This window comes from Penaeus japonicus, unplaced genomic scaffold (assembly GCF_977035675.1).
Source record: "Penaeus japonicus unplaced genomic scaffold, GWHDUDI00000001_assembly GWHDUDI00000023, whole genome shotgun sequence".
In the NCBI taxonomy this organism is placed as follows: domain Eukaryota; kingdom Metazoa; phylum Arthropoda; class Malacostraca; order Decapoda; family Penaeidae; genus Penaeus; species Penaeus japonicus.
Window position 1 is genome coordinate 22,522,705 of NW_028234425.1, and position 10,000 is coordinate 22,532,704.

Here is a 10,000-nt window from a genome sequence, read left to right on the forward strand (position 1 = left end):
TCATAAATGATATGCATGGAAAAAGAAATCAACATAATGAAATGATTGAAAGAGGCAACTACATTAAAGTCAACATGATAACTCTAAGAACTATTATCATCTATGATAAGGATAGATACCCTACCTAATAAACAATTAAAACTAATACATGAATACCATTAATACTCATAATCACCAATTATGGTAAAAACTAAGACAAAGAAAAAGAAGTAAAAAATGATCAGTGAATATGCAAAACTGAAAAAGATTTCTTACATTTACATGTCTTTAAAATTCGCTCCACCAAATACTTCCCCAGAAAACAAAGAGCAAACCTTTGGAAAGTGCTTTTATTCTCCAGTGGCCAGGTCCCGCCCAAGCAGACATGACACGACTATCAAAATAAGAATACTCAGATGGATTGGTAGCAAGGTGTTCCTTCAGATGAACAGCTTCCATGAGAGGAGGCGGAGCACGCTGACATCCCTCCTGTCCAATGGTCATGACAGTGCCATTTTCATCATCATCAACTCCAGTTATGTGGTCTATTCCTGGGGAAAATAGGTTTCATCTTTAAATCTTCTGATAACAAACTAGAAAACTAGTACTATGAGGAAAAAAATTATGGATTATTATATTCTGTAACTGTAAATATCTAACAAAAAATTGATGGCCATCACAGCATTATTAACCCATTCTAGCTGGATGACGTGCTGACACGTTTTGTGGTTTTTGGGTTAAACGCCGGTGACAAGATATTTGGTCTAGGCTGGCGCTCGGGGTGAGCAAGCGGACAGCCCAAGCTTGCAGCTAGTGTGCCCAAGAAACCCAAGGCGTTAGGCCTATGCGTTCGAAAACCCCAGCATTCCAACCATTCAGAGCCGGAGCAACGCCCCGGAGTGAATGGATTAAACAGAGAGAGATTGCAACTAGCCTCCTTGATTTGTCCTTTCATCAAATCTGTGTTTCTAAGGCTAACTTGTAAACCCCTGAATAAAAAATACACCAACAATAGTAAGGTCTGGAGACTTTGAGAGAAGCATAGGTCTAAATACTTCATGACTTTGTAATCATTTGATAAACCTTGCATCTAAATCCATTTATCTCCTTATCCCATTTAAAATCCAAACCTAACTGCCTTACAGCTTCCCATGCAAATGGACCAACCTTCAGTATCATCAGCATCAAAATATGGGTCATCATCAAGTGGTTCTGGCACAGCATTGACATCAAAACGATGGGCATCTTGGTCGTCTTCCTCCTCTTTATCTTTTAGTCTTGACACATCACAGAAAGAATCTTCATCACCAACCTTCCAAGATGTAAACTCGAAAGGTGCAAATGTTGGACATATTAACCTTTGGCTAAGATCTGAAGAAAGTGAGAAAATATGATATACATCAAAACCTTTTGTGTTATTCATCTTATTCCTATAACAATTTAAATTCTTTTAAGTAAACTAATCTAAAGTTTCTGTTGGACTTACTTTATAATAAATGAGCCAGTTTTAACCCTACTGAGATGGCTACATTTTAAGATGTTCAGCCTGGGCTGAGCATCTTAAGATATATCCTTTCTGATATTTTCTATACATATAGATGATGAGTCTATATGTAATACATTATCAATGCAATTCAAATTAGCTTTTGGTAAAATAGGTCATCATAACTGAATGAATAAAAAACAACAAAAGGAAAATTGCAGCAGGAAAGTGATCCGACCCCTCTAAAATGCCCATTGCGGAAGGGTCAAAGTAAACAAACCCTATATTCAAAGAATCACATTATATAGAACTTGTGAATTTAAACACATCCTGGTACTAAAATGAATATGATACTTAAAAATGAAATCTGCAGATGAATAAAGACAAAGATGGAATTACCTTCAGGCTTAGGTATCAAAACAAGCTCAGTCTTTTCAGGTACCTTGTCCCTGAGCATATCCATGAGGATGGTTTCAGAGTCAAGGACCATCTGGCATGAATCATCCTGTAAATATATTCAAGCAAATGTCATACACAATCTTAACATCTTACATAAATATACATCATTTATAATTTACAATGTGACAATCTTTGGAGGAAATAACTATGAAAAATAGAGAAACAGAGGGAATGTACCCATAATTGACTTTAAATATCATAAAATTTCATCATCATTAATCTAATACAGTACTTAGAGACAGAGGGGCATTAGGTCATAATTTTTCACCAATTGTGCAACACTAGATCTATAAAGCAACAAAGCAATATCAGTTGAACTAAAAAGTGAGGAACACACCAGCAACTGAAGTGTGCTGAGGAACTGCCCACTGCCTGACCGACCCTCATCAAACTGTGCTGAAGTCTTTTTGAAGAGTGGATCCACTTCAAACTCTAGATCAAACTGGGTAACATTAAGGTTTTTGATGTTGGTCTCTATTACAGCCTTCTTCTTGATCTGGAATGGTAAAATTATTCATAAGAGCCTAATCAAACAAGAAATACCCCAATAACAATAAATTTGTGATTTTTCAACTATGACAAATAACATGATTGTATTGGAATGTGAAATTGAAAAAAAGATACATGATGGCAAAAATGACTCCTGGTCTGCTATTCAGATCTTCAATTACCTTTCTTTTCTTCTTTTCACCATCTGGTCCTTCTTCACCTGCAGTGTCATCCTCATCATCTCTGTTTTTTTCCTTGTCTTGAGTTCTTCCTAGTCCACCTGCCATTTTCAGAGTGTCTGTGTGGATACTATCTACACGATAAGCATAGATCTTAGTGCTAGCATCCAACGTACAACTGGCAACCTGTCGAACACACAATTATCTTATGAGTATAGAAAATTATTTTGTTCTTCTTCCAACCCTTTAATCCTTAACCCCTCATAGAATCCTTCAATGAATCCAAATTTTGAGAAAAAATACTGATAAGCATAAGTTCAGATCCTGAAATCTCATGTTCAACTAACATGTAACACATTGTAAGAAAATAAGTAAGTAAGTACGTAAAAAAAAAAAAAAAAAAAAAAAAAAATGTACAATTCTTTATCATCTGTATTTATATTGTAATTCCAAAAATGTCTGTCTGTGCATGTGTATGTGCATCATGAACATCCCTGGTCTTTTAGCAAGTAGCTAGGAGCTCCAAGCCAGCACAGGAAGTAGATAAGCTTGGGTCTGTTATGGTAACTATTTGAGGTTGAAAAACAAACAGGCCTTGGGCTCACTAGAGTGCTTTTTGGTAGCACTCAAAATAATTTCTGGTGTACTAGCAGCTCAAATGAGACCACAAGCCAAATCAACCATCAGCACATCCCATGGATATTGCACATATGGCAACCTCTTGCTGTCAGGTTTATGAATGTTGCTGTATGTCAAGTTGAGAGCTAACAGACTTTCATATTTTTTGGTTTTATCTTCACATGTTCAATTATTTTGGGGAGAAGAAAGAGGAAAGCAGTAGATTCATTTATTTGTGACATGCAGGGATCTTTTTTTTTTTGAGGGGACCACACTTTAACTAACTTACCTATCACCCTTGTAAAGTGCTAGATTGCAGACAGCAAGAACATGACCTTATATGATACTGGTTTTCTATGGACTACTTGGCCTATCAGGTATAGGCAAGGTTGATTGTTTGTGTATTCCCCATATGGAGAGGAGAGGAGCATACATTTCTGCCATATCTCATACCTATTTCATATAATAGGTGTGTATTCCCCACATAGAGAGGAGAGGAGCATACATTTCTGGCATATCTCATACCTGTTTCATATAATAGGTGTGGGGAATAAAACTGCATTCTAGATCTAACTAAAAATAAAAAAAATCATACCAAATTATCTAATGCAGCATCTTACACTCTACAATGTGAAAGAAGAGTGGCTTTCAGTGATCATATTAGAAAACAGTATAGGACTTGCAAAGGAAGATTGCATATGTACATAATCTATCAATCTAACTTTTATCATCATAATTTTTAGTCCTCCCCGCCCCCTATTGGGTTTTCATATCTTAACCCATTCCCGACGGGGGAATTCTAGCCTTGAATGTCCAAATGCCGGGGCGTTCGAATTATTAGGCCTAAATCAATTGAATGGCTGGCACAATACTGTGCCGCCCGGCAACTGGGCTTTTGAATGCGCGGTACACATGCTGTACCACCCGTCCTGTGTGGGTTAATCTGCAGTTTAGGGTTATCGTTTGCAATTGACTTTATTGTAAGTATTAACCCAATAACGCCAAGGCAATTTTGGCTATGGTCAGTCTTAGCGCTGAGGTATTTCAATGTGTGCAGGTCTAACTCCTCCAACTATTTGCCCGCTCAAGCCACAGCCACCAACGTCCCTGTCTGCAAGTGCTGCCACCACATGACGTGATATCATGTCATCTGTTGTTAACCCATTGCCGACGGTGGATAGATTTGCTTACACAGGCTCCAGGATGAGTTTTATTTCTGATCGAGGCAGCTTCTGCAACATAATTTGATTTTTCCCACTCCCTTTTCATCACTCATTGTAGAGCTAGAGACATTTTTGTGTTTTGTTTTTTTGTGTGTTTTACTGTTTTTAGAAATTTATATCTGTCATATCACAGGCTCCATCAATTCTGCAGTTGACTAAAATTGTAGTTCAGGGTCCATATCAACTCATTTCTTTTCTTTATACTCAATGTGATAGAAGTATTCCTGTTTTAGGGGGGACAAAAAGCAACTTTATTTTTTCGTATTTCTGTGCTGTCACGAACAAACACGAAACTTATAACCATCCAAAATGAAGAGGTAGGGAAGAGGAAGGAGTGAGTGCCACAATAAAAGCCATCCCTACTGGCACAGGGGCACATTGTAGGCATTGGGCATGGTGTAAGTTACCTTCCTCCTCTCGTTCTGCCTGCACATCTTTCATCTGCGGTACTTTAGAGCAAGAGGTCGGCAACTTGCGATGTGCCATCCCTCTATAGAGATAGTGCTTGCTAGAGACCGTAGATGGGTGCCATTCAAGGCTCTCTCTCCTGCTGGTGCTAGAAGAAAGTGGTGCCATCTAGGTTTTGGAAGCGAGTTGAAACCCATTTTGCTTATTCCCGCCGGTAATGTTCCGTTTTTGCATGGCTGCAATGCCGGGGCTCTCGAACGCATAGGCCTAAATCAATCATACGATTAACGGCGCATACCGGCACCCGGCGCTATGCATATTACAAAAATCGCCATCTGTGGACGGCACCCGGCGGTATCGGGTTAATGGGTTAATGACATTATATGAACAGCACCTCTTTTCCTTACCTGAAAATTGTTCATGTCAGAGTCTTTTCTGCGAAGCATTTCTGACATGTAGTCTATAAGCTGCAAGTTGAATGCATTTTTCATGCTGATTTTCTGCAACAATGAAAATCAGTTATATATTTGAGTTTCAAATAATTTGTTTATCGGAATATAAAACAAATACATAGCATTAAGAATATAGTGATAACTGTTACTTGTACAAAATTAATACTAGAAATAAAAGAAATACATAAGAACAAGAAGAGGCAACATAGACCAGCTCTTACATTCTCTGCAGACAGTTGAATGCACTTTGAATAATGATCTGACAACTGCTGGTTAGTGAGTCCAGCCACAGAGCTTAAAGACTTCCTCCTATCGCCTGGGGTTGCTGATGGAGATGAGAAATTCCTTGATTGCATCTGCTGCTGCAGGCGGCTCAACTGCCGTTCTTTCTTCTCCTGCTCATCGTTATTCTGGATTATGAAAGTAAGATTAATGCACGGAAAAATGACAAACTATTAATATCTACAGATGCACCATATATGAAGTAATATAAAGCCAATTCTCTACAAAATTATTATTGGTTATGAATGACAAGAAAATTGAAAGATATGCTTTTCATGCTGACTTCAAGAACTAGATCATCTCTTTCTGTGCATTTTCAGTGCTGTACTTTTCCCAGATTGACTCTAGGTGATACACAATAGCACAATCAATTGGTATTTTGGTCAATATTTAAAAATAATGCTTTCTTATAATTATCTAGGCTATGTGCTATCCATTCAAAATGCTAAGATCTGTCATGGATGGCCTACAATCTTAAGCACCACGCACTCTGCCACCTCTATTCTGGAAAGACAAATCTTTGACTGGTTTATATTTGACAATAAAATACCAACAAGGTCTACAATATCTATATTGCTAGAATATATAAAATGTCATTTTGTTTAACTTTTTTGAGTACCAACAGATGCTGAGACTGATCAATGTAAGCCTAAAGCATCTATTGATGAATGTTCACAAGACACCCACATGTCCATACAGGAATTTGCGCCATCGGTGCTTCAGCTTCCATCACATGTATTCTGGCAAGGGAGTGCATGTAGACCTCCTTAGAGATATTGTCAACTAAGGAACCAGCCCAGTGTTGCCAGCATACATGAGGTGAAAGTTTGTTTTCCTCTGTCAGTGTGAAAGAGGCTGGAGCAATTGCTTGATGCTTTTTCATTAACTGGTTGTAATTAAGATTGTGCAGATTTTCTACCACAGATCATTCAAAATTTCAAATGGATTTATATAAAAAACATTTAATGTAGCCTAAAGTCCTGTTTGGAAAGCCACCTGCAGCTGTCTTGTAAACACATGTCAAAAAATCTCATTATTTATAAATGTTGCAAATGAATGTAACCATACTGATACAAAGATAAAAAATAAACAAAGACCAGACTTACCGCGGGAACATCCATAAAAACATTATCAGAACCCATGGAATCCATGATAGAATGCCGTCTTGAGTGAGGCGTATCTGAGCTGGCTTGGCCAAAGTTGCTTCGCCGCTTAGAGGGAGAGAGGGCGAACCCTACAGAAGAGCGTCTTTTGTTGGCCGACATCTTCGCCTGATGGGTCGTGCTCACACCCTAGGCTCTGGTCTGAGTGTGGGATACAATCATGTCATTTATACAGATCTTTCAATATTTTTTCCCTCATCTTTTCAAAATGTATAAATTTGTAAAAATAATGGAGTTTTACTGCTTTGCAAAAAGGAATAAACACAAGCCTCTGTTTTTTTTTAATAATATAAGTAATGAATGAGAATGAAATGTTATATGTGAAGGTGAACAATGTAATACCGATATAAAGTATACATGTTTTGCCTTTATAAAACTATGCGTTTTCATCTGTTACTATGGTAATATTAACATATAAACTACAGTAACGAAGAATCATTAATTTTGAAAATGACTTTACAGGAGCATAACAATCAGAAATCCACTGTGCTAATCAGGAGAACCATTCCGTTTACAAAATTCAAAGTTACCTTTAATGTTATCACAGCGTATTCAACAGAACTATGCAAAAGTGGTCAAAATATGGTACCTCTTGATAAGAAAAGAGATTCTACATCAAAACATTTGCGCGGGAAGACTTGTCAAACCAAAACAAACCGCACAAATGACAACATTCTTACTATAACGCCTAACAAATCCATTTTACATCTCCATTGCTGAATTCTTCATTCCAGCCTTGATCTATGTGTGTTCTGCCTTGATTTAATTACAAATATAGGTTAGTCTTGTGGCAAAATTCCGTGTATTTTTACGAAATGTGAGAAACAAGTTTGAAAACTTTGTACTTGCCCGCTGTTGCTCGAAGTCTCGTTAACTCTCGCTCTTCACGAGAGTTTGGGAGCGGGACTTTTAAATCTTAGTATGGCCATTTCTTATCTTTATATCATTAAAACATAAATTCGAATGGCAGTCATGCTCTTCATCGGTAGACTTTCAGAGTTGATTAAATATTATTCTTACTTGGTATTACAGGCTGCTTAGAATGCAATCTGTGTCCGACATAAGCGATTATTAGACTAAGTCATCTCACGCTCCGAATATATTTCGTAAAAAAATATCCTAATAAAATCATCCAATCTACAAAAAAGGCACACAACATTAAACCTAACTCCTCTAAGAAAATTACATAGAATATGCATATATATATACAGACACATTTAAACCTGAAAAATTTAAATATATATATCAGGGAATAAATCGACCGGCGCTGCCAGACATACGACGGCACGTTACCACGGCAACGACCGAAAGCTGAATGAAACGCAACTCAGTGTACGAAGGAACGCCGTCGAGAAAGTATATTCGTTTCTTCACTGTCAACAGCTTTGCTGAATTGTCATCTATGATCTCGGACATTTGAATTAGTTTAGTTTGTGAAGAAGAACGAATGTGGTGATTTGATAACAGCAAGTTTGAACGGCAACGCGTCATTATGAATTTAGTGAGTATATATATTATGGTATTATTAATTGAATTTGAATTAAAATAGTTTTCCCCGTTTTTCACAATGTTATACAATGTACATTTAGAATAGAAGGGTACAAGAATACTGAAAGTGTTCATAAATATGTGATTGTTCCTGGCGTTTGATTTATCAGATTTACCTACCCGTTGTCCACGCAGATATATTAGGACCTACATTTATTATACTGTGTTCTAAGGTCTGTAGGACACCCGGGATCGAGCTGATGATTTAAGTATCTGATATTGCGGCGACTTGGCCATGCAAAAATATTAGTTAATGGACAAAAGGTCATCAACATTTCTTCATTCTCATGTAGGCCTAAATGCTTGTACCACTTTTAATATCTATCAACACATTCTGTGTGTTACCTTGTGTTTGCATGTAAATTCACGGTATACGTCTGTAAGGATTTATATAAGTGCATGTTTGTGCGTGTGGTGTTCTTTGACTATGTGCAATATTATGTACATGAGTGGGTATGTGTGTACATGTGTCTGCGGTTGATAGTGTATGTGCGTGTCGTTGTGTTTGTACAATATATACTATGTTTATAATTCATTTCAATATATTATTGATAGTCATTGTCGATCGAATCAATGAATTTTAAGTATTGTTAACCATAAATTATATATCAGTCAGTGCCCTTGAAAAAAAAACAAGCAGGAAGGCATTCGAGCAGCTGTTTTATGGTAAGATTGGTGTATTTTTATCCCCATGAAAAGTGTCATAGAAGAATATATTACCGTGACTTCAAACGGACTTTGAAATCAAGTGGTGTGATGGAGTATCTTGCATGCAGTTAAATATTTCCTGAAACCCAACATGTGAAATTTTTTAATGTCTATTTTCTGATTTGCTGTCCTTTTAGGACACCTTCAGTTGTTATCATTATTAATGCTAGTAGTAGTGGAAATATCCAGATTTGGGCATGTCAACCAAACTAGGCAAAAATACAGTGCCGCCCTGCTGTTCAAAGAAAAAGTGCAATAATAAAAAAGAATAAGAACGATAAAATTGTGCGGTTCATTTTCTGTTAGATTAGTTCTTAATGTGGGTGTTTAGTTATTATCGTTGTTTTGCTGCTGTTTCTGTTGGTGGTCGTTTCTTTTATTATTACTATCATGATTATCGTTATTATTATTAATGCAACCATTATTATCTTATTCATGCCATCGTGTCTATGAGTTTTTTCTTGTCAGAATTGCAATATTGATAATGTTTTTTTAGACAAACTTTAATTCAAAGAAGTGTTACTCGATGGGAATGAAGAATTTGCCACAATGGACAGGAAGACTGACTAGTATTCGTGGATAGAACATCTGCGGCGTAAGTACATCCGATGTTATGTCAGACTACACTCATATTAGCTTGGGGACGCGAAACTAAGGACGGCTTCAGGTGGTTGGATGGTAAGACAGATTTTTTTTTTCTATTGCAAGTAATCCTGATAGATTATATTTTAGCGAACGATTTTTAGTGACGCTTCTCATAAGCCGTTAATTAGTGCGATATTGATCGTGGATGAAAGGAAATTGCTTTAACACAGACGTTAAAAAATCTTGTTTACTGTTTTGCATGACAACCTGATGGTAATTGCTTGAACCTCATAGTTCGACTCTTTCTAAATACATTGTGAACACCTCAGTCGCAGCGTTAGTGATGGAATCGTTGCTCCCGTCCAAATTAAGCTTAGGTTAAATAGCCTTTGAACGTGGGATGGTGCCCGTCAGTGGCTGCGAA

At 37.1% G+C, this 10,000-nt stretch overlaps 2 protein-coding genes across 4 annotated transcripts in view; one reads left to right on the forward strand and one right to left on the reverse strand.

Annotated features, from left to right (window-relative positions):
- The window catches only part of barr (non-SMC condensin I complex subunit H), a 15,988-nt gene extending 8,400 nt beyond the window's left edge, over positions 1–7,588 (reverse strand). Inside the window, exons 1-9 of one of the 3 annotated variants that reach the window (XM_043037125.2) lie at positions 7,442–7,588; positions 6,679–6,876; positions 5,512–5,700; positions 5,246–5,338; positions 2,593–2,775; positions 2,259–2,417; positions 1,862–1,967; positions 1,147–1,350; positions 315–530 (exon numbers count right to left, since the gene is read on the reverse strand). In XM_043037125.2, the coding sequence (XP_042893059.1) occupies positions 315–530; positions 1,147–1,350; positions 1,862–1,967; positions 2,259–2,417; positions 2,593–2,775; positions 5,246–5,338; positions 5,512–5,700; positions 6,679–6,837 (1,309 nt within the window). In that variant the 5' untranslated portion in view covers positions 6,838–6,876; positions 7,442–7,588. Of the gene's footprint in view, positions 1–314; positions 531–1,146; positions 1,351–1,861; positions 1,968–2,258; positions 2,418–2,592; positions 2,776–5,245; positions 5,339–5,511; positions 5,701–6,678; positions 6,877–7,265; positions 7,393–7,441 lie in introns of those variants that run through there. The other 2 variants (XM_043037127.2, XM_043037126.2) reach the window with 2 other exon arrangements.
- A 476-nt stretch (positions 7,589–8,064) lies between these two features.
- The window catches only part of LOC122267659 (metabotropic glutamate receptor 2), a 78,695-nt gene continuing 76,759 nt past the window's right edge, over positions 8,065–10,000 (forward strand). The window contains exon 1 of the mRNA XM_086550224.1: positions 8,065–8,236. Coding sequence (XP_086406350.1) covers positions 8,228–8,236 — 9 coding nt within the window. The 5' untranslated portion in view covers positions 8,065–8,227. The remainder of the gene's footprint in view (positions 8,237–10,000) is intronic.